The sequence below is a fragment of the Hakea prostrata genome, chromosome 1, assembly GCF_041222555.1.
Source record: "Hakea prostrata isolate BN-2017 chromosome 1, UWA_Hpros_2, whole genome shotgun sequence".
NCBI classification, from domain to species: Eukaryota; Viridiplantae; Streptophyta; class Magnoliopsida; order Proteales; family Proteaceae; genus Hakea; species Hakea prostrata.
The window spans coordinates 16159155-16182834 of record NC_142600.1 but is presented as its reverse complement, the minus strand read 5'-3'; the positions used below and the strand labels follow the sequence as shown (position 1 = coordinate 16182834).

Sequence of the window (23680 nt, the reverse complement as noted above, 5' to 3'; positions counted from 1 at the left end):
CTATTTGTGGTATTTTGATAGTATGTGAAGACCATGTCCATAGGTGAAGCCAACAAAATTTCACTACAAATATCGGGGGAAGGAGGTTCCATTTATCGATATTCAAGCCTTGGAGCACCCTTTCCCCCTTTTTTTTTCTCCCTATAGTCAAGCGTAATAAATGCGCTTGACGGTTAAGCGCACCGTCCGATCTAATCGGACGGTGCGCTTTATCCCTCGTATAAAAAATTGTAAACATCATTAAAGCGTGGGTTTTGGTGCTGACGGTTCGGTCTAACATAACCCAACGGTTCAAGTTGGTTTGTTTTGTTGGGTTCTGTAGTGGTATTGCATACAGTTTGTTGAATACGTTTTAATAATACAGTCAAACCAAATACGTATCCAAAAATGAAATCAAGCAATGTACAGATCGGGGCTCAAATTCAAATTTGAAAATCACACAAAATGTGCAGCAGCTTTCACACAAACCTTTCGAGCTCTGACGATCGAAGGAGAGAAGAAGAAGCACCGTTGAAATCACCAGTTTTCACCCCGCCCACTGTCATCTATGACCGATTCCGTCTGAAGATCGAAGGAGAAGAAGAAGAACAGCAAGCACAACCAACTCGCTGTTCCATCTGAAGATCGAAGGAGAAGAAGAAGAGGAAGCAGAGGAGAAGACGAGTTGAACTCGTGTTTTGTTTCATTTTGAACGGTGTGTATCAGGTAAGACTTACAGTCCAAGGTCGTTCATTTAATCCCTTTCCCCAGGCTTCTTCGCATATCTCCTGGTTTGTTTTTAGGGTTTACGGTCGCATATCTCCTGGTTTCCCATGTGAAAGAGTTAGTCGTTTTCTGCATCAGCTTTAAAGTAGCTAATAGGTCTGTTTAATACCTTTAATCAAAAGTTGCTGCAAGTATTATACTAGTGTAATGCCTTTGTTTTTCCTTGAAACGATTTAATCATCCATAAGTTTTTACTGTTATTGCGGGAAGAAAATAATGTTATTTGAAACGCTTCTGAAGCATGACTGGTTGTTTCATTTGATGTGATTTATGACCAAATGGCTGACTTCTCTTTGCCAACCCTGTTTGGCAACCCAATCCAAAAACCAGCAAACAATACAATACTGAAATACAAAAAGAAAAAGAAAAATAAGACTTGCCAGTTGTAGTGCCTCCTATAGAATTTGAAGTAAGGAATACGGGATTGTTCATCGCCAATGGTTTGGGATTGATATTTGATAGTGCAGTTGCATTAGACATTAATCCTGTATGAGCATGGGAGACCCCTAAGTTCTGGTGGCAGTCCAATGGGCTGAGATTGATGTGCCTAGTTATATTATAGGCTGGGAACTTTTGTTGCATGGTGAACCTAATTTGTGAACTCATAAAATGAGGATACTTAACACATGGGCTTAGTGGTTCAGTGGCTGAGTTAGATTAAGTTATTTAATAGTTTGTTGGAGTTCTATCTTGAGTTTACTTGCTTTATTGAGTGTATTAGAATGATCAGGGATCTTTTTTATGAGTCGATTAGAAGGTATTTATATGTGCCATACAAACCCTCATCGATTAGAGATGATTTGCGTAGAATAAATGAGCCTTTTTTTGAGGTTTTATGGGGGGGGGGGGGGGGGTGGGTAGAATTTTCTAAGAGTTTTGATGCTGTGGAGTTGTGCAGGCAAATTGTTTCCTTAAAAATGCAGATTGATCTTTTCTCTTTTTGGTTCTTTTTCATTCATCTGATTTCTTCCCTTAACAACACAGTTGCTTCTGTAATTCAAATTTTACCACCGATTATCGGGCCTATTTACATTTAAGATGCATAGTCTGAATTTTGAGATTGCATTAATTAGTGGTTTGGTTGTCCAGTTCCAACGTTCTAATTTCCAGTTGATCATTTTGGACTGAATTATCCACATTGTCCTAGTTCCACTACCCTTATAAGTTGATTTTTTTCCCTTTAATTTTGGTTGTCTTGGTTTTTTATACTCATCTGAATTGGCAGAGGTTTTTTTTTCTTCTAATTACCATTTGATAATTGGACTAAATGATGCACATTGTCCTAGTTCCAACATCCTTGTAAGTTGATTTTTTACTTTTTCTTTTGGGTTTTTGTTTTGTTTTTTTATACACATCTGAATTGGGCTGAGGGGCTTATTTCTCCATGCAACATATTGTTTTTGGGCTTCAACTTTCATGAAGTAGAGTGAGACGTGGGTTCCTGGTACCACCTAACTTGTAATATGCTAGACCCTGCTTGATTTTCTATATATGTTGATTTTCCTTTTGTTGGATACTTGATTGGTTTAGGTGTATTTTGCCCTTTTTATCCATGTCTGGGTATTTCATTTTCTTTAATTTCCCCCTTCTAATATTGAACCTCACTTCAACATGCACCTATTGAAGTCCTTAGATATGTTGATTTTGTGCGTGATGCAATATCAGTCCTAATACATTTGACTTACATGTTGGCTAAATTGCATTGACCTTGATTTAGAGAACAATAAGACAGAAATACTGAACACAATAACTAAAGAACCAACCAGCTGAAGAGGCTAAAAAACTGGTAAAAAGTTTGCCTACACTGTTAGACAAGAACCAGAATAGGTCTAAGCCCCTTCAGGTTCAAATTTAAATATTCAAAGAACAAGAAAGACAGAAATGAAATCCCAAATAGATCAATGGGACTCAAATTAGATAGAAGAGAATGATGACATCTCAAATTAATAATCATGAGCGAACCAGAGAAATACATAATATAATCCTTAGGATCAGTGTCTTTGGTTTCAAAACCCTAACTTAATTCAGAAGTAGCCCACAAAGAACCAGTGTACATTAGTATCATTAATAGTTGCTATACATCATCAATAACATAAGTAAATTAGAAGTTGACGGTAAACAACAAAACAGAAGGCTGACCTCGAATTTGAAGGTAAGTGCTGCAGTTTAATCCAGTTGGATCGATCGGGCTCTTGGAGGATTTAATCAACCCTCCAAATATCGCTGTTGATTTAGGGTTTCTGCTCCTTTTCCAGCTCTCAATCCAGATGAGTGGGTTGAATTTAAGCTACAGGAAAGTGCAAGGGTCAGCTACAACACAAAGTTGTTCAGGTTAATCTTCATTTCTTGATCTTACTTCTCAATTCCTATAAAAGGAGTTTTATTATGTCTTATAAACTTGGGAACCCAAGGCTTTTGCAACTTGATTGACGGATTTACTTCCAAAGCTTATACCAAGTGTAAAGGTCTATGTGCTCTTTGAAGTACAAAAGATGGATGCATTTGGCTGAATAATTCAATAGTGATTGCGTTGGGTAAAATTGACTGGCTTGAATCATTTCTTCACTGTACATTAGTAATACTTCCTGCACTTTTTGATTCTTTTTCTGCTATCAACATAGGATAATTGGTGATCATGTAAGGAGAGAAGAGGATGAAGGAAAAGCCAAGAGTTACTCAAATTGTTGTGCAAAGAAAATATTTAGTGCTCATATGTGGTTGGCAAAATCTTTAAATGCAGCTGATGTCTAAGTAGGATTTGTGCAACTGAGTATAAGTTATTAGGTCAGGGATTTGTCATTGGGTTGTAAAGGAGTGGATATTTGTTGGATGTAGCAAATCACTACAAGAAAAAATAGCATTGATTGTCGTTTAATTAGGGTTTGTTCTTCTCTTTCGGTCTATATACTTTTTCTACCTTGAGAGAATAGTTTATCCAATGGCGTCAAGCACTTGAAGGTTCATCAAATGTGTTACTGGAAGGTATGCAATTGGCCTGTTTTAATAATCATTTTGACTTCATGTCCCATCTCAATTATAATCACATTTTGTTATCTGGGCAGGGGTTGGGTACTAGCACATCAAAAGAAGGCAAGGAATATTTCAAAGATCTTCAGAAGAACAAGAAGGATTTTTTATGGGCAGATGAGCAAGATGGAGAAGCCATCGAGCTTGCATTCAGCAAGAAGAAGATTGAAGCAAGGAAGAGCTGGCTCAGGCAATTTGAGGTTTAATCATCTCAGTGATCCACATTGACGACATTGAAAAAGTAAAGATATTAATTAACAGCATTTGGAAGTTAGGAATTGTATATCCACCAAATTATGATGTTGCCGTTCTTTCTCGTTTTGCAGCCTGGTACTTACCTTGATCAGAAAGAGAAGCTAATAAAGTACAGTGATTTTGTCAACAAGGAGCTGATATTGTTTTCCATGGCTGATCTGCAAAGATCAATCCCGTCTATGGTGGATGGTCTGAAACCAGGCCAACGGAAGATTCTGTTTTGATTTGTAGGCCTGAATAAAAAAAAGGAAAAACTGTGCAGAAGAAAAGGTGTGCCTTATGGACCGTAGAAGAGTGATTTACTTACGAAGATGGTTTGATTTGCAGAAATTTTCTGCAGAATACGAATCCAGGAATGGTTGTTTGTGTTAGTTTTTCCGGCAAGGATCTGATGCAATGCCTATAAAGCAGGAAGAAGACCAGGTGATGGGAGATATGGCTAGTGTTGCAGGTATGTTGAAGAGTTTAGGGGTTCTGTGTGTTTTTCTCATACATTATAGGCTATTGACTAGGGATGATGTTGAAGTTAAGGGTTGAAATCTTTGGGAGAAGTTGGATTCGTTTGTATTAGAGTGCTTGTATTAGTTCTGTCAATATATTGATCGAACTCTTTTCTTGAGTATGCTTATTATCAAATTGCCTTATTTGAACCACCACTATAATTAAGAGGTAAGTTTTGTAAATTCATGTAATTTTTTTAATATACTTGGAATCCAGATTTTTTTTTTTAATCCTATTCATGATGTTTGATCATTAAGAAGAAATATATGATGAGATTTGGTCATCATCCTTGATGAGTTATAAGTCTGCCATCATCCTTGATTTCCTGTATGGAAGGCATAGGATCAATAGATCCTCCAATTCACCCAATCCTAGAGCTGGGGTCATTGTATGATTAGGTTGGTGTTCACAAAACTCCATATGTTGTTAGGTTCTTAGAGTCTTGCTTATTAGGCTTGGTGCAATTCCTTGCTGATGTGTCTCTCATGATTATTGATGTCATGTTCTATGCTTTGTGTTTTTTTTTTCTTTTTCCTGGATGAATACTCATTTCTGTGTTTATTTTGTGAACAATTTATATATCTTCATGAGGGATTTAGAACTCTCAAAACCCCAAGTTTAGATAGGAACATCACAGCTGCAAAACATAATTTATGGCTGGACAGCAGTGGTAGTGTGGCATTGGCAATGACAGAGGCAGCTATAGTACTGATGGGTATAGTTGGAACTATTGAACTAGCTTTCACAAATTTAATTTACAATAATGATTGGAGTTCAATATACAAATTTTTAAAATGTTGGGTATCTCAATTATTACCCTGTTATTTTCTCAATTTAAGTAGTTGATTTCTGATTATGTTAAGAGTGAGGATGTAATAAAATATTTCAGTTAGCATCATAGGGAAGTTTTATGGAGGACTGGACTGTTGATTATTCTCTCCAACTGCGCTTCATTCATTCTCAGTAGTCTGTCAGTGCCCTTGTTTTTAATTAGTTGCTTTGTTAGATATCAGATGTAATGGCTTGGTATAAAGTATTCAGTCTACATTATGGCTATTATAAAATTCAAATGGTTTTGGTATAGTTCAATAGGTTTACAACAGAATGCAGTCTGTTCCATTTTTAGTTTTGTTTCTTTTCAGCTACCAAGTTGGGTGTGGGATCATGGAATGCTTGTACGATTATCTCATGCTTCAAAGTTGTTATGGAATTTAAAGAAGGTGTTTCGTTGAAATTTTGTTGGGTATATTTTGATTTGATTATTATCACACCAGTCCATTGATGTATTTATGCACTGAAGATATCTACCTTACTATTACTCTTTGAACTTGCTACTTTAGCAATGCTGCTAATTAATGCACATAAATGTATATCTGGGTGTCTTGGTAATAACATATCTTGGTGGCTTGTTTTATAGGTAGCTTTTAATAGGAAAACCTCCACCCCAAGTGTAACTCTTGAAGGTGATATATTTCACCTAAGTGGTCTTTTGACTGGTGGTAGTCTCAAGTAAGTTCTCAACCTACTGTTCTTCATCTGCCTTATTTATGCGACGCTCTTCCTTGTATTTTCCCTCTTAATGGTAGCTTAAATATCACAGATGATTGTCTTTTAATTTTACTTTGATGAAGTAGTTGAAATGATCTTGTTGCTTTAGTCTTCCCTAAATGTCTGATTTTGGTATGAATGAATGCTATACTTGGTCAACAGATGTTTTCTTCAAATTGTTACCGTCTTATCTAACTTTAAATCAACAACTTTGTAGAGGTGGAGGTGAATTGTTGAGGCAACTACATACATTGGCAGCATATAATCTTGAATCCTCACCAGAACTGTCAACAGGTACCACATTGATTCTAGAATTCAGTAGAATAATTTTGGTTCCTCCCATAATCACAGACTCCCATTATAACTTCTCCTTTATTCTTCTTTTCACAGAAATGGAGACAGAAGCAACCAAAGCACCCCCGGCACAGGGGAAGAAAAAAACCAGGAAAGAGGGGTGCCGGTGAAAACCAATGCCACCACAAAGAAGCGTGGACAGGCCAACAAACCACCTACTCTGTTAAATCCGAAGCTAATAACAGAGATTCTGAAGCCTGCTGAAAATGCAGGGGTGTCACCTGAGAAGAAAGTAAGGAAAATGAGAGCCTCCCCATTTAACAAGAAGAGTGGTTCTGTCATGGGCAGGGTTGGAGGAATAAGCACGACTGAAGAATTGAGTCCTGCTTCTGAAGATTCCAATGGGGAGAGTGAGGTTCAGGTTGATGTTGTGCCACCTCCATCTAGGCCAACACCACAAAGGGCTACCCGGGGTAAGAGCATGTATGTGATCAGTGATTCAGAGAGCGAGGAAGAACCTGCTGGTGATTTTGATTTTGAGGATAATGAAGAAGATTCTGATTAATTCTTAATTTCATTGGTCACCTCAGAAAGACTAAAGCAGGTTTCAAATCTTATTGGTTGTGAAACTAGTTTAAAACCTGCTTATCTTGTAATCTACATTCTTATCTAGTGGATCTAAAAAAACTTCTCCCTTCAACTAATTACCATGAAAAATAAGATTTTGAATAATAACAATGGCAGGTTGTATGTGGTACTTGTTATTGTACCTTGCCCTAGAGGTGTATGGGTTCAAAATGGTGTGTTGGAAAGAAACAAAACTCATTTGTAATAAGTTGTTTATGCTTTAATTTTTGCGTGTAATGTCCCATTTCAATATTAGAGCGAATGAGTGATATGGTTCTCACCACTGCCTATCTAACAAATTATGTGGTTGTAGTTGTTTGCCATGGACCTACATTGCCTTCATACACTTTCATACACTTTCGATTGTAAAAAATTATGAAATCCCACAAATTTATCATTTTAGATGTTTGGGGTCAAATGTACATGAGAAATGTGATGTAGAGGAAGATCACCTGTAGAGTATGAAAATTGGATTAGCCGACTGAAAGATGCCTCCTATGTTCTATGTGATCCGCAGTTCCTATAAAGCTTAAATCAATTCATTTAACATTTTAAATATTTTGTTTCAAATACAGTTTAAATTTAACTTGTCTCCAATGAACAAAGTGAGTAAAGCCGTCGAATGTGATGTCTTTTTGTTTAGAACACACTTTGGAGGAAATGGACATACTTTGAAATTACGTTCCTTTTTAAACGGAATGATGACACGAAGTCGTTCCGTTTAAATAGAAACCATTCCGTTTCGTCTATTGGTCTTATGAAACGGAGTAGTTCCGTTTAAACAGAAACCATTCCGTATTATCTATAGAGGATGACGAAACGGAGTCGTTCCGTATAAAAAGGCACGATTCCGTTTCGTCTATGGGTCTTATAAAATGGAGTGGTTCCTTATAAAACGGAATAATTTCGTTTCGTCTATTTTAAAACGGATTGGTTCCGTTTAAAAAGGAACCACTTCGTTTGGTAAATTAGTCTTCCGAAACGGAGTGGTTTTGTTTAAAAAGGAACCAGCCTGTTTCGTATGTGAGTCTTATGAAACGGGGTGGTTCCTTTTAAAACGGACTCATTCCGTTTCGTCTATGTTAAAACGGATTGGTTCCGTTTAAAAAGGAACCACTCCGTTTGGTAAATGAGTCTTCTGAAACGGAGTGATTCCGTTTAAAAAGGAACCATTCCGTTTTATCACTGGGTCTTATGAAACGGGGTGGTTCCTTTTAAAACGGACTCATTCCGTTTCGTCTATGTTAAAACGGATTGGTTCCGTTTAAAAAGGAACCACTCCGTTTGGTAAATGAGTCTTCTGAAACGGAGTGATTCCGTTTAAAAAGGAACCATTCCGTTTTATCACCGGGTCTTATGAAGCGGGTTGGTTCCTTTTAAAACGGACTCATTCCGTTTCGTCTATGTTAAAACGGATTGGTTCCGTTTAAAAAGGAACCACTCCGCTTAGTAAATGAGTCTTCAAAACGGAGTGATTCCGTTTAAAAAGGAACCATTCCGTTTTATCACTGGGTCTTATGAAACGGGGTGGTTCCTTTTAAAACGGACTCATTCCGTTTCGTCTATGTTAAAACGGATTGGTTCCGTTTAAAAAGGAACCATTCCGTTTGGTAAATGAGTCTTCTGAAACGGAGTGATTCCGTTTAAAAAGGAACCATTCCGTTTTATCACTGGGTCTTATGAAACGGGTTGGTTCCTTTTAAAACGAACTCATTCCGTTTCGTCTATGTTAAAACGGATTGGTTCCGTTTAAAAAGGAACCACTCCGCTTGGTAAATGAGTCTTCAAACGGAGTGATTCCGCTTAAAAAGGAACCATTCCGTTTTATCACCGGGTCTTATGAAACGGGGTGGTTCCTTTTAAAACGGACTCATTCCGTTTTTGCATGTTAAAACGGTTGGTTCCGTTTAAAAAGGAACCACTCCGTTTGGTAAATGAGTCTTCCGAAACGGAGTGATTCCGTTTAAAAAGGAACCATTCCGTTTTATCACTGGGTCTTATGAAACGGAATGGTTCCTTTTAAAAGGGACCCATTCCGTTTCGTCTATGTTAAAACGGGTTGGTTCCATTTAAAAAGGAACCATTCCGTTTGGTAAATGAGTCTTCTGAAACGGAGTGATTCCGTTTAAAAAGGAACCATTCCGTTTCGTCTGTGCGTCTTAAGAAACGGAGTGGTTCCTTTTAAAAGGGACCCATTCCGTTTCGTCTATGTTAAAACGGGTTGGTTCCGTTTAAAAAGGAACCATTCCGTTTGGTAAATGAGTCTTCTGAAACGGAGTGATTCCGTTTAAAAGGGAACCATTCCGCTTCGATCCGTAAGTCTTATGAAACGGAGTGGTTCCTTTTAAAACGGAACCATTCCGTTTCGTCTATGTTAAAACGGGTTGGTTCCGTTTAAAAAGGAACCAGTTGGTTTTCTGATTTTATATTTCAAACACCAGTAGGGCAGACGGAAATTCTGTCTGGACTACTAAATCCAGACGGTCTTCCGTCTGGGTAGACGATCAACCGTCTGGGTCTGAAATGCATTACCAACTTTAAACACAAATTCCATTTTCTCCAAAATGCGGTTGAAACAATAACACATGGCATTCTTGAATTCCCTGGTTGTACGGCCATTGACGGCTTTACTAACTTGGTTAAAATAAAAGTTATATTTTAACTGTATTTCAAATTGGGGTCAATTTATAATGTTCTAATATTTACGTTTGATTCACAAGATTGGTGCTTTAACTGCCACCATACAACATGGGCGTTCATAACTACCACCATACATGATCAGTGAAGCTAGTAGGTTCGGGCTCTTGCAGATTGAAAATATAATAACTAATCGAGAGTTGGACCAATCATGGAATGCAACCCATTTCTATTACATTTTCAAATCTAACAGTTGGACCGCATTAATGGCGAATGACAGTAGCAAAATTGCAATCCAACCAATACTGAATGATATTCAAAGCTCCATAGCATTGATGGGGGGCATCATAAGTTTCATTGAGGTCCATAGGCAGTGTAAATTGACAATGTTGAGAACTCGGTTCTTGAATAATTGAATTTGTTTTCTTTAAATGTGATTGGGCAAGTGAATTTTTAAAATGAAGTTCTATTATCCAGAAACTGCCCGATTCACTTACATGCCATGCAAAGTTGATAGCTTAAACATGATTTTTTTGTTTTTTTTGATAAGCTTTTCTTATGTTGTAGCTATCTATGGGATGCCAGCACAAGAGGACTGAACTTGAAAAGTTAGAATCTTATGAGGACAGGAAGCTTTGGAGCAACAAGGTTTGCAACTTCTACTTTCTTTTCACCGATCCATTTCATAAAATTCATATACCAAACGGAATGGTTTCTTTTTAAACGAAACTACTCCGTTTCATAAGACTCATAGACAAAACGGAATGGTTTCAGTTTAAACGGAAGGACTCCGTTTCATCATTCCGTTTAAAAAGAAACGTAATTTCAAAGTATGTCAATTTCCTCCAAAGTGTATTTTAAACTAAAAGACATCACTACTCCGTTTTGATTGGCCAAGGGGAATTTCTCAAGTAGATCCAGAGCAGCTGGTGCAAAAGCCATTACATATATAGGTCATTGTCCACATTATAAAATGATAGAGGTGGGAAGACGACCAAAACAGACAAATGTTCAATTTTATAAATCTTAGTCGTATGGAAATCACCACAGAAGAAGACACTGACAAAGCATAATAGTACATAGTAGAATAAGTTGTTTTACAATACAGACTCCAGGTAGCTTTTTGTGTAGCAGATCAACAAGAAAAATGATAGTAAAATTGTCATCCCAGTTTACATCTCAGAGCACTCCTCAACCCAAAACCCCAAAAGAGAAATCCCAAACCCAAAAACAAGAAGCCAAAATTGTTCTCACACACTGCATCAAAAAAAGAAGCCAAAATTGTTTCCTCACACATTGTATCGGCCTCTAGTTGATTTTTGACTCCTTGAATCATCCTGCAATACGCAAATGGGTGACTCATGGGTTAGAAAGAGGACAATCAATAAGCATGAGATGGAGATGGTATCAAATAAGGATGTAATGTTAGCATTCATCACCAAACTCCACTCACATGGAAGCTGTATGTTATCTTATCAGTAACGTCAATAATCTCCTTCCATTTCTCCCAATGCTCATCTGTAGAAAGAAAAAGAACCAACAGAGATGGAAGTCAAAGATGTATACATAACTAGCGCAAAGCTTTTCTCTTTCAGGTTATCTGCACATAAAAATGATTAGAACACTGATAGTTAAGAGGGAGGCATCAACTTTATGCTGTCATTAATTCCCAACAGATGTTACAACTACATACTACTAAATAAGCATCCTCGTGTGGTTGTTAGGAATGTGGGGAAGGAAAATAAAAATTAGGTCTTCAAAGTGAGGTGAATGAAAGTGAAAACAAATAAATGTTTAATGAGTGATCAGTCCCCCCCCCCCCCCAAAGAAGAAAAAATGCAGACCACAATAAACATTCAAGAAATACTTTATTTATTGATGCATGTAACAATTAGAAAATCATGAATGATTTGATACTTACTACTGACTTATTCTCACACCGTTATGAACTAATATATCTAGCCAAAGCTATTTTTTTTTGGATGAATGAATAATTATATTAAAGAACAGAAAAAAGAATACAAGGTCTTTAATAGGAAGACCGAAATAAGGAGTTAAGACCCAAATACAACAATGAATCTGTTCCTTGGGATATCATCAACATGGGGATGGAGGTAAGCTAACAATCTAAAAGAAACGTCAAAATAGATGACATTCCAAATCATGTCTGAAGAGCAGGATTTGAAAGTCCATCTTTGGAGATTGCACTATCACCAAAGATGATGAATGGAGGCACAAAAAACTAGCTTATCAATCCGATCACAAATGGAAGACCTGAAAAGTTTCACACAATCCAAGACCAATCATGAGCAAACCCAAAAGAATGCCTCGAACGATCCAAAAAAAGCCCAAAAACCCATAAATCCACTGTGTTCAGTTCAACCATGAACTATACATAAGCTGCCATATGCGTGTAGACCTTCATTTAAATTCACTGGAGCAGAAAAATACCACTTAGTTTTGATGGAATATTGAAGAGGAACCAACTCACCACTTGACAACATGGATTAGATCAACTACTTGTCATCCACAAGATAAATCAAAGCATTTCAATCAGCCACATCCCAGCAGCAAACTGCAAAAAACGCATGATCAAAAAAGTAAGCAATTCAAAAGGAAAATCGTTCAGTGGACAATGTTTATAAGAAAATACCAGTATATAACACTAGAATAAATCTTAAATGATGATGCACCATTAACATTACTTGAGGTCTCAAGGCAATATCAAAACTAACTGAATCCTCTTACTACAAAACTTCAAAGTAAAAAAATTCTGAAGGTAGCTGCAAGGATATATGAAAAACAAGAATATGTATGCATTTCCAGCCTTGAGCATGGGTTTCTCAGTTGCCTCCAACTGCAACTTGCCCAATCATAGCTCTGCACCCGGTTGGTACAATCTTTTTGGAACCAGAGGGAAGCTTGATCCTACCAATAAATACAAAAGCAGACCAAGAGTGTCAAAAATAATTTTATATCAGTAACAACATTTCAAATGTGGAGTTTTTATCACAATGTAGCATCCAATCACAAAGACTTTGCTAGATAGATGAGGCTTATAATTTAAAGAAGCAAAGTACTCAAACACATATTACTCTCTAATTAAATAAGAGATATAAAAGCTTTCAGCAAGTATGATTTAGAAATAACTTAAAGGTACACAAATCATACAAATTAACAGCTCATGACATAAATGGCAATCGTACACTTGCACATATTAAGCAATGAATACTAGGAGAATTTTAATGAACCCATGCAAAAATGGGAATGATCAGATAAAGCAGTTAAGGATCAAATTGGGTTAGAGTGATCTCATGTCGTTGTATGTGTATGTTTGCCTGAAAGAGATGACTCATGGGTGTGAAGCCAAATCGAAACCCCTTCAACAGAAAACCAGAGATCTCATACCTAGGCAAATGCTTCAGGAAACCAGAGGTCTCATACCATTGCAGTTAAGGCATCGAATAGAAATGTTACCTTTTTTGCAAAAATGGGTGTGAAGCCAAATCGAAGCTCAACAAACCACCAGAACTCGACAACGATGGTCTGCAAAATAGGAAGCCAAATCGAAGTTACTGGCTGAAAGAAGACGACAGTCTACAAAATACAAACCAAATAGTGCAGCATTATTATCAATATGAGCTGAATCTTGTCCTTGTCCCACACTTTGTTTCTTAGTTGTTGGATTTGGGTCCTCTTCTGACTGGCTTTTTCCGTAGAAAATTAAGTAACAGGTGGCATGATGCTCCAATGCAGTAACTAAGACACAAATCATAATCTGAATTTAGAGGTGAGGAAAGTCATACCTTCAAGAGAATGCTACATCGCACCTGGACTGCTAGTATTGTATAAACATCAAAGAAATGAGGATTGAATGTTATAGCCTGATAAGCAGACCGTGATGAGTTGAGTGTGTAGAAGGCAAGCTGCACAACACAAAAGACATTTTATGATAAGAATAGTGTACTCTGCAATTCAGGAAACAAAAGAAATCATCAGATGATTCGGTACCTTCGCATTTTCAACACACACAAAATCCTTGTAGCAGTGTTCCATCGTTAAATGAGGGTTCCACAAAACACAATCTGACCAACTGCACAGAAAACAGAAGTGTACAAAAAGAATAAGATACATGATTGTTCCCCCATTTTCCTTTCAGGAAAACATTAAATGTTGAAAATGCAAGAACATTATGGGTTGTATTCATGTACTTGGTATTCTTAAGGGTAATTGTTTCTCCCAATCCATTGTTAAGTTCTATCTGACTAGGAGTGTTGAGGTACACACAATCTACAAAACCTGGAAAAGTGATCACATCCCTGAATTGTGGGGAAAAAAGAGAGTCAGAATTTAGGAAGTAATAAAATGTATACTGCTCATACTTCATATTAAAACAGAAGTTGGTGCCTCTAAAATGAGTTCTTTATCCATCAAAATGGTAACTTCCTTTATAAAGTATGTAAGTTGTACAACAGAGGGAAGATTTCAGTTAAGGAAATGCCAACTACCACATAGAAAGTATGTACGCATTTAGTCACAGACTAATGGAAAAGGTTAGCTCCCCAGCTCAACTAGCCAAGCTTAACTGTAATTGATCAGCACAGACAGATGAAAAAGACCATTTTAACTGCTGCATGGATAAGAGATCCCCATGGCTAATCACATGTCAAATTTTTAGGCACCTTCCCAAAACCATTTCCAGCTGCAAAAATCACCTTTCACATGTTGACTTTTCAGGAAAATTTTCAAGGCTTTATTTACTTTCTGATGATGGGCTGATTGGTACTTCTATGAGTTGCTATGCACTAAGGGGCAGGCCTTGGCACAACGGTCAGTGGACTACAGTTGTGGCCTGAAGTCAAGGTATCGGAGCAGCATCTCAGCAAAAAATTGTTTGGGTAAGGCTGCATCACCACCCTTACACCCACCCCCCGCCCAAACCCAAATTAAACTGCTTGTGAGGAAGCCTTTTGCACTGGGTTTGCCCTTTCCTGTCATGCACACTGAGTCCCTTCAGTTTATTTTTTTTTTTTTTTTAAGGAATGAATGGACTATGATTAATAATTGAGATGTTTCTATTGCAAGGTACCAAGTAAATTCAGCCATAAGTGTTTTCCAAATTGTATAAAATGTGATCAATGTAGATTCACCCAACAACCTTTTACAAAACAACGGGGCATGCATTTATTAGAGAAAACTGTATAGTTACGACAAAGAGAATACAAACCTATCCTCAATGCTCTCCACAGGAATTTTAGGGTCTGGATCCTTGTTCAATGTTTTGCAACCCTTGAGAGATTTTATTGATGCCCCTGTTACGGATCCCTGTAGAATTCTACATATGCATCATGAATCACTTATTTGTTTAACAAACAATCCAGCGACTAAGACAAAACAAAAAGGCTACAACTAAATGATCCATTCTGATTTATATCTGTATATCTATCTTGGATCTGAAGATTATATATATATTATATATCTGTGCTAAAGTCAGATCCAGACATAGGTTAGTAGTTTTTTTCACATTTTCCCCAAACAATGGAATGAAGCAAAACTATCAAGATCCAACCCATATCCAATTGATATTTTTGACAGTTTAAGTTACAATCGATGTGCATTAGCTAGTATGGGTTACATTGGATCTAGATCCAGACACTATATGGCTTGAAATAGATCAGAATCTAAATTTGGATCTGCATTAAACTAATCCACATTCAACCCGATTCATGCCTTAACAGAAAACATGAATTTAGCAACTCCCTCTGGCCCCCTATTAGCACCTCCGAATGGAATTAGGAGTCTTACACTGAAGTAAGTGTGCAACGCAGTATTAAACGAGAAGGGCTTAGAATCTGTATTTTTTATTGTCAGCTCTGTTGAAAGGCTCTTTGGGTTCAACCTGACCTGCAAAGGAATTGAAATTGCAAACCATAAAGATAAAAACTCTAAGTTAGGTTTCAAAGCAGAACAAAAAATAAAGAAAATTAGAGAACTACTGAATTCATGTAAATACTGACCATGTATAAAGCTTGGAAACTGAAATCCCACATGGAATGGCTGTAAGGAGCATCCCTTAGTTCCGGAGTTACGATGGGATTTCCATCCGCATTTGAAAAATCAACAATAGACCAATTCATGTTCCTTGCAAACCCATGCTGTTACAAAAAATGAATAATACATCAGAATAAAAGGAGTATCACTAGAAATCAAGACAAAAATTAGACATTGACTAAAAACTGAAAGCATCGCACTTGAACCAGTTTTCCAGATGCAAAAACCAGGATCAACCAATTCTTTGCTAAAGAAAATCAGCATTGGCAAATTGTAGAACAATAATTCAAGTTCTCTATCATTATAACATAAGAGAACATTTAAAAATAGTTTATCCAACAGAAGGAAGGACAATCTTTCCCAGAGATGCATGCTTTCATCTGGTAGGAATCTGCGATATCATGAAAGGTACAAACTAACCCCTACTATATCACATGCAATGATATAGATCCTTAAGTCCACACTATGTTGATAATATCTTCATTATCTAGAGCTATTTATTAATGACCTTTGCTTTTGGCTTAGGTATCAATACAACTAGAGATGGAAACCGTGAAAACTTATTTGATTTCGTGCCTTCATGGAGTGCAGACCCACTCAATACTCATGACAGCACATAAAGTCCAATTATTGTAAAACAAGAAAATAAGAGGAATGATAAATTGACCAGTAGCAAAGACTGAAAAGACGAAATGGAAGTGAGCCACACCTGCTAAATTGGACCGGGTTCGAACTGTGGGAAATAATGTGGGATGCCTCCACTAATTTCATAAAAATGTGGTTAGTATTGTGAAAAAGAAGACTAGGAAAAAGCAATAATGAAAATTCAGCCTTCAAAGTCATCCTGCTCAAATGCATCCTACATTGGATTGAAAACCAAAAACCAAAAGGCAGCAAACTAATTCAAATTTTCAAGGTTCTCATCAAATAAGCTAAACCTATTAAGCTGGAGAGCATGGACAGTTGGCAGTTGATATCATTGTCCTCAGTTGACAGTCATTAGTGCACTTGGTAGTATGTGAGCAACATGAAGAACAGATAACATTCACACACCTGTATACCACTGAATCCCGTAATTTAGTGGGAAATAAACTCCACACACACAGAGAAAGAATCCATTGAATGGGGGAAAAAATCCTTCATGAACTTGATCATTTTTTCTTTCTTGCTATGGACAAATTAGAGACTACGATCTGATCCCCTCCACCACAGGGAACAAGTTAGAGAATCCAAATTAAATTGTTGTATTACCACAAAACCTTTTATTTTTCCCCCTACAGTAAGGAAAATAAAATAAGAGGCAGGCCACAAACTAGATTTACAGAGCCATGGCGATTTTCTTTAAAAATAAAACCTGGAGACGAGAAGAACGAGCGTACGTGAAAAAGGGAAACAAGGGTTTCACAAGAGACGCTTGATCCTCGTCAATAACCGTCGCCGCTGGCAGAGATGCAATTTTGCTTGGGTCCTACGCCATTAATGCGCTCACTTCCCAAACGCATGTTAACAAGGGGTGACATTTCCTCATCAACAACAATCTCAGTATGTTGATTGTCATACAGTTGAGCTTGTAGTGACCCAACATTCTCTGTGGAGTAGTCAGACTCAAAACCTGCACTGATCGTAGGCATTCTCTCAGCGGAGCTAACCATAAGGGATGACTCTGCATCTACAATCCCGTCATCTGTCTGTCGAGGCCGAAGATTTGCAGCATCGACCACTCCAAGACGATTTTCGTTGGCGGTTCAACTTCAACAGAACCTGACTTCGACGACCTAGCGACTATAAGTCCTAGACAGCAGCCGTCGACGATCCACGACTCCCATGGTTCGACTATACGGTAGTGCGAGCTTCATACACCAGAGCCGGAAGTTCTTCCTCCCTGCTCGAAGCAAGCTCAACCAAGAGCTTCAATGGCCCGCCAGGGGCCAAGACGGCAACCAAATTGTACACAGTCAGGGCCACAAGCAGAACCCAGATCGTCCATTCAGGTAATCTGGAAAACCAAGCAGCAAGATTATTGTTCAACCTCCTGCTTCCTCCTCTTCTTCTTCTTCTCCAGATTCGTCGGACCTCGAAATCGAAATCACGAAATGAGGGTTGGGCGGTTTCGTTTTGTGTTTTTCAAAACATTTTGAATATTTGAGTGGTTTTTGAATTCGTATATACGTATTTGACACAGGTATAAAACGTTTGATCGAACCGCCCAAGTTGAACCGCATTCATGCATTAGACCGAACCGAATACCAAAACCCATGCTTTAAGAGATTTTTTGATTATTTTAATGAAAAGATAAAGCGCACCGTCCGATTAGATCGGACGGTGCGCTTAACCGTCAAGCGCATTAATTGCGCTTGACTATAGCAAAAAACACTGGACCCCCTGGGGGCGAAAAAAAATTTTTTTTTTTTTTTTTAATTTTTTTTTTGTTTTCCCCCCCCCCCCCCCCCCCCCCCCCCCCAAAAAAAGAAAAAAAGGGTGCCGGGGGCCCCCCCCGTGGGGGTTTTTTAAAAATTTTTGCCGAGGGAAAACAAACCAGGACAAGGAATCTCACAGCAAAGTAGACAGAGGACGATTCATCTCTTCATTTTAAGGTCTTCTCTGCAGTCTTCTGCTTGGTGTACATGAGATGCCGATCACACAATTAGAGGAAGGAAAGAAGAAATTCAAATGGGTATCTATCCAGAATTGTGAATCCAGACTTTCCACTCACATTAAGAGAAAATTGATCAATTCCCATTTATGATATGTGTGCAATCTAAAACTACAATCTTTATTTGTAAGTAATTAATTTAAAATAAAACCTAACACCATTAATAACAGACTACTGAGATACAGGGTTAAATTTATGATTCGATGTTGTTGGTTCTTCGAAGCGTTGTGGACCTGGGCAATTCAACAAGCCTCAATTGCAACACATTCTTGGAGAAGATAAGTACTGGATGCTTTTGAATTTCTGAACCCAAGGAAAAACATAATAATCCCCACTGATGCAACCACATAGAACTCAAAACAGATTTTGCCGATGAACTGTTTGATACAATGTCTAAGATTCTCAAATAAAGAATGCGTTTTCGTTGAATATGTAATTAAACAATAATTTCCTTCTCAATCGAATGTCAACTGTGTTGAGAGTGAGAATTCATGCCCTAATAATGGAAGCTGCCTCTGCATAAGAAATTGAGCACCATATGTAATGAAACAATAACACTTTGTTTACTGTCTCTGCATAAAAAGTTGTGCCACTAATGCTAGAAGCACATTCAAGGCCTAATAGACAACATCTCCTACGTTCCTTCATCTTGCATAATTTGAAAAGTCACTTTTGAGATTTTTCTCTCCTAGCACAAATTGGGACTGATTCTATGGCCTCTGAAGAGTCCAGCCTCTTTTTAACAGATCTTCAATTGTTACTTGTCCTAACTTCTCAACCAAATTTTTGCTCTCTGCTGAAGTAAGACACCAGCAAGATACACAGCCCAAAAAAAAGGGGATAAAAAAAGAGAGAATAGCATTCCCTCACAGCAAGCAAACCAATCGATTGGGATCTGAAGAAAGATCATGCTACAGGTTTGGCAGCAGTCCTACCCAATTACAGTAAACCCCTGCTCAACCAACCAAGACTAGCTGGTTGACATCCTGGTACTAGTTCCCAAACTGATGATCAATCAAGGAGGGGAAAAAAATTCTTCATTTGTAGCTTTCAATGAGGTCTGGATTTCGGGGGAGGAAAACATAACTGGGTTTACCTGGGTTGTCCTCCAGCCTCATTGAGACACCAATGACCTAACTTCTGTTCCCAAAGCCATCTCATATTCCAAGTAAAATCGGCAATGGAGTAAACATTTTCCCCCCACCCTCTGAAGAGTTTCGTTTCAGATATGCTATCATCTACTACCATGGCAAGGGGCTGTGTTTCACAACCAAGATTCTGATACATTTTCTCTTACTTTAAATGGGTCAGCCAAACCATTACTCAAACACAATTCTAAACTCCCATGCAAGTGGTTAATTTACAAATCACATTCTTTCCTCTGTCGAAAAAGAAAAACATGAAAACCAAAAACAAACATATCACCTTCTTTCACCACAATAATCATGACCCTGGGGCATCATCTCATGGACGATTTTAAAGTCCATGAAGTGAAAATCTTTCTCAAATTCTATTCTTGGGAGGGAGGGAATCCAACCGCAATGATCCATCACAGAAAGGTAATGCACAAATCTCTTTCCTTTGATTTTTCACGAGTTCTTGCTAGCTCACTTCTAATGACGACTTCAACCCCCCAAGGAAAAAAGACACTACAACAACAATACAATGACGACTGAGAATAAGAAAAATTGGTGCAATTTCCAGAATACCTGATGCTATGGACTATGCTAAATACATTTTCATCAAATTTGAACTCCTAATAGACTTCACCATGGTTGTTGTAAAGGGTTTGGTAAGAAAAAATCACATCCAGAGAATAAGAAAAAATATAGCACCACCAAAGAAAAAGAGTCACCACATGCAATGAGCACCTTATTGGCTGCTGCAGCATCTAATAAGTTGATCTCTGCACACACTCAAAAACTTAAAAGATATGTATACAAAAAATAAAACAAAAACAGAATATCTCCTAATGTCAAATGTTATAAATATTAGATGAATGATTTAAACGGGTCTATTTCATGCTTCAACTTTCAACTCCTTCCTCCTCCTCTATCCCAGGAGGTTTATACCATGCCTTCTCCAAACAACTAAAACAAAAAACTCTCATTGTGACCATCTAGGGCTGGAGTAAATCCACCAACCACAATTGCATAAACCCATATATTTCTCTGTAGACAATTGACACAATTTGCACTTCATTAACAAAACTAAAGTAATTCAAAATTGGGGAGACACTATAACTGAGTATTATTCCATATGCTAGATAAGTTAGCAGCCAAATCATGGAAAGGATTCATCCCCATGAGAGTTTAGTAAAAGAGAAAAACTATACTTGAAACTCAAATACCAAGCTGATAAAATAAAGATGCAAAGACCAGATCAACTTAAAAGGAGAGTTTGGTATGCTACATGACTAATATGAAGTATTTGTGCACACAAAGGAAAAATGACCCTGACTTACTAAGCTTTCAACTTCCCACAACCCCCACGCCTTGAGTGCCAGACTCTTCTATCACCATTGATTTGGTTCTTCTTGGCGGCAACTGAACATTGATCACCCCGGCCTCCCTTGGTGTTCATTTCCGTTTGGATTTTCCGCCGCCTCATCCGATTTTCTAACCGAATACCCTTTAACGCCCTTACCCTCTGTTCAATCTCCAAAGCTTGTGAGAAGTTCCACATTCTGACCACGCCTTCTTCACCACCACATACTATGCGATCAGCACCTATGTCCACTGAAAACAGATTGCATCCAAAACCATGTAACATCCTCTGTGGAGCCTCCACATTTCCAGCAGCTGACTTGCTAATTTTTCTAGGGTTCCCCAACCAAGAGCTTTTGCTTCCCTTTAGTAACTTTCTCACATCAATCAAAGAAAGTTTTCCATCACTTGAAGCTGAAACAAGCCAAGGGAACTCGAAGGAGAGGGACTGGACAGGACCAGAATGAGGGATCCAAGTTGCAACTTTGGTAGCATTAGTGTCCATGCAGTGACTTTTGATCTCAAACATGTGTATGGCTCCATCATCTCCTCCAGTGAACAGAAGCTCCCCCATGTTACTACGTGCCAATGCACAAGTGTTACCAGTGTGAACATTCTGGATTATGTCAAGCTGATTGGCTCCATCACTGTCCCAGATGTAAACATCCCTCCCTGCGGCACTGGCAACACTGGATCCACGTGGTACAAGGCTCCAAACCCAATCCCCATGACTCATGACTTTTATACACTTCAAGAGAGATCGATCCCAGACACGAACAGTCATGTCCCACGAACCACTGTAAATCCTTTTAGAATCTAAAGCAAGGCAAGTTATAGGCCCTTCATGTTCCCAAAGACGAAACTCAGAATCAGGATTCTGAGAGCCCGTAATGTCAAACAAATGAGGAAGACCCTCTACTGCTCTCCAACACTGGAGGAAGCCATCAGTTCCTCCTGCCACCAAAAGTTTAGTATCAGCTGCAACTGCCCGGATTGTGCAACCCAGGGGACGTGAAGATGCAATTGACAACCCATCTTCCATATCCCACATGCGGATAACGGCATCATAACCTCCAGTAAATATAAGATTCACAGAGGTCAAGAGAAAAACTGCACGGACTGCTTCCGTGTGGCCATAAAGAACATCAATACTGTAACGACCCATGAAGATCCTGCTCCTGTACTCCCTCTCTACAAAAAACTCCTTCCAAGATTTTTCATTTGGATATCCTGAACCTGAGGTCTCTGAACCCACCGGCAGACCCCATCTTTCACAATATAACTCTTTCCACCCAAAGTGGTTAGACACAAGCTGGTACAGGGATGTCGACACACAGGAAACAATACCAAGCTCTTTAGCATCAAGGCAGTGAAGGATTTCTGATAACAAGGCCGGAGGAAGATCGGTAATATTACGAAGTCCATTAGAAGTAGAGTCATCTGGTAATGTAACTTTCTGACTGCAAGAAAATGCAATTCCCTCCTTGGGCTGAGATTCAGAACTGAGTTTGGGAATCACAGATTCATGGTTTTCTTTTCTGGAAACAAATCCTGATATACAACAAGGAATAGAGGATCTGAACTGGGTCGGTGCAACCTCCTCCTCCCAAGGATTATTATCAATACAATCCAAAGACTCCTTCGAATTTCCACTCCCCTGGCATTTTAATGCCATAAAAAGAAAAACTGAACAGGTAGAATACACCAGGAGAGATAACCACTCCTTTGATATAAGAGATCAACGCCCCAACTTCTAACAAATTTTTATAGGTGAAAACTGAAATTCCTAAGCTCCCTACGTGAAAAGATAAGAACCCAGAAATCAAAGCCCCTCAATTTGCCTCTGCTTAATAGTTTTAACTATGATGAACTTCCTCAAAGTGATTGCGTTAAGACTTAAGAGTCTCGACGGAAATATGCAAACCCTAATACATTACAACTAACAAAGGGAATAAATCTAAATCCAAAACACCCCGCAATGAATTATTCTCAAAAAGAATGTCGAAGAGGGGAAAAATTATGTACAACGGAAAAAAGGAACGGAAATTTGCTCCTTCGAAGACCAATTGAAAGAATGATTTCGATTCAGGAAAGGAAACCTAGAAATCAAACCTCACTATTCAAAGGAACGATCATGGAAGAGAAGCGAAACACTTAGCGTACCTACGAAGCTTCCCAGCGATCTTGAAGATGGCAACTCGGAGCAAAGTTTCCCTACCCTTCCAGCTGTTGTAACTTAGAACACAAAAATGAAAAACACAGGAATTCACAAACGATAGGTACAAAGAACATCGGTGAAGCGACGTCGGAGCTGCTGTTTCAGGCCGTGTTAAGTAGGAAATTTCTAAAGTTCAGATTAAGCTTCAGATCCCAAATAGGCGGTCTAGATGTGCTACACTCTCTCTACCGTCGTTAACAGATTAACGGTTAATATGCCGGTGGTGCCTGCGTGAAATGAATCCGGACCGTTAGAAATGGATACAACACGGAAATTCTTTTTTTTTTTTTGGTAATATACGACACGAGAATTGAAAATGCAGTTTCCTTGCATAGTTCCATGCCGTCTCGGAAGTCAAAGCTGATCAAACCTGTTAGACCGGATCGGGTTGAACCTGGAAGAGATAGACTTGGTTGATCCGGTTTTAGCGGTGCTTTGATATAAAGTGGCTAGGGGCTGTCACGTGGGCGTTAGAATCGAGCGGTCTTTCGACGTGAGGGCAGCGTAGCTGCATGAGGCGGTAGACTAGTGACTAGCGCTGGCAGCTGGCTTGGTGGCTCGACCAAGGTTTAAAATATTCGACCATTGCACTAATCGATATCTAGCATATTAGACACA

General features: G+C 38.4%; 3 protein-coding genes across 12 annotated transcripts; 1 reads left to right on the top strand and 2 right to left on the bottom strand.

Annotated features, from left to right (window-relative positions):
* Positions 1-299: 299 nt before the first annotated feature.
* LOC149027859 (DNA topoisomerase 2-like) lies at positions 300-7308 on the top strand. Of its 7 annotated transcripts, XR_016175206.1 has the most exons (7): positions 300-705; positions 3021-3096; positions 3387-4033; positions 4119-4498; positions 5966-6057; positions 6314-6390; positions 6487-7307. XR_016175206.1 is itself a non-coding variant. In XM_089166565.1 (6 exons), exons 1-3 carry the CDS (start codon positions 3733-3735, stop codon positions 4269-4271), a joined length of 333 nt encoding a protein of 110 aa, XP_089022691.1. In that variant the 5' UTR covers positions 2033-3732; the 3' UTR covers positions 4272-4498; positions 5966-6057; positions 6314-6390; positions 6487-7308. The 7 variants fall into 7 exon arrangements, 1 of the variants encoding a protein (XP_089022691.1); XR_016175203.1 differs by having other exon boundaries at positions 301-705; positions 3021-4033; XR_016175205.1 differs by lacking the exon at positions 3021-3096 and having other exon boundaries at positions 302-705.
* A 3231-nt stretch (positions 7309-10539) lies between these two features.
* LOC149027858 (putative glucose-6-phosphate 1-epimerase) lies at positions 10540-17840 on the bottom strand. Of its 4 annotated transcripts, XR_016175192.1 has the most exons (12): positions 17085-17840; positions 16415-16466; positions 15672-15809; positions 15460-15558; positions 14882-14979; positions 13866-13973; positions 13666-13747; positions 13461-13580; positions 13132-13200; positions 12146-12582; positions 11108-11172; positions 10540-10991 (listed from the first exon to the last, which is right to left on the bottom strand). XR_016175192.1 is itself a non-coding variant. In XM_089166555.1 (9 exons), exons 2-9 carry the CDS (start codon positions 15789-15791, stop codon positions 12412-12414), a joined length of 867 nt encoding a protein of 288 aa, XP_089022681.1. In that variant the 5' UTR covers positions 15792-15809; positions 16415-17076; the 3' UTR covers positions 11731-12411. The 4 variants fall into 4 exon arrangements, 1 of the variants encoding a protein (XP_089022681.1); XR_016175193.1 differs by lacking the exon at positions 16415-16466; XR_016175189.1 differs by lacking the exon at positions 17085-17840 and having other exon boundaries at positions 15672-17076.
* Positions 17841-18280: 440 nt separating this feature from the next.
* Positions 18281-23159, bottom strand: FBX2 (F-box protein 2). The gene has a single exon (XM_089166533.1). It carries the CDS (start codon positions 22517-22519, stop codon positions 20822-20824), a length of 1698 nt encoding a protein of 565 aa, XP_089022659.1. The 5' UTR covers positions 22520-23159; the 3' UTR covers positions 18281-20821.
* Between the last annotated feature and the right edge of the window lie 521 nt (positions 23160-23680).

Bases quoted from the DNA above. Each gene is read 5' to 3' on its own strand.
- LOC149027859 (XM_089166565.1), top strand. The intron at 3,993-4,118 runs GTTTAATCATCT...CTCGTTTTGCAG, and splicing joins GCTGGCTCAGGCAATTTGAG to CCTGGTACTTACCTTGATCA.
- LOC149027858 (XM_089166555.1), bottom strand. From the start codon at position 15,791: ATGAATTGGTCTATTGTTGATTTTTCAAATGCGGATGGAAATCCCATC. The intron at 13,974-14,881 runs GTTTGTATTCTC...CCCACAATTCAG, and splicing joins GTGGAGAGCATTGAGGATAG to GGATGTGATCACTTTTCCAG. The intron at 13,748-13,865 runs GTACATGAATAC...TTTTCTGTGCAG, and splicing joins ATTACCCTTAAGAATACCAA to TTGGTCAGATTGTGTTTTGT.
- FBX2 (XM_089166533.1), bottom strand. From the start codon at position 22,519: ATGGCATTAAAATGCCAGGGGAGTGGAAATTCGAAGGAGTCTTTGGAT.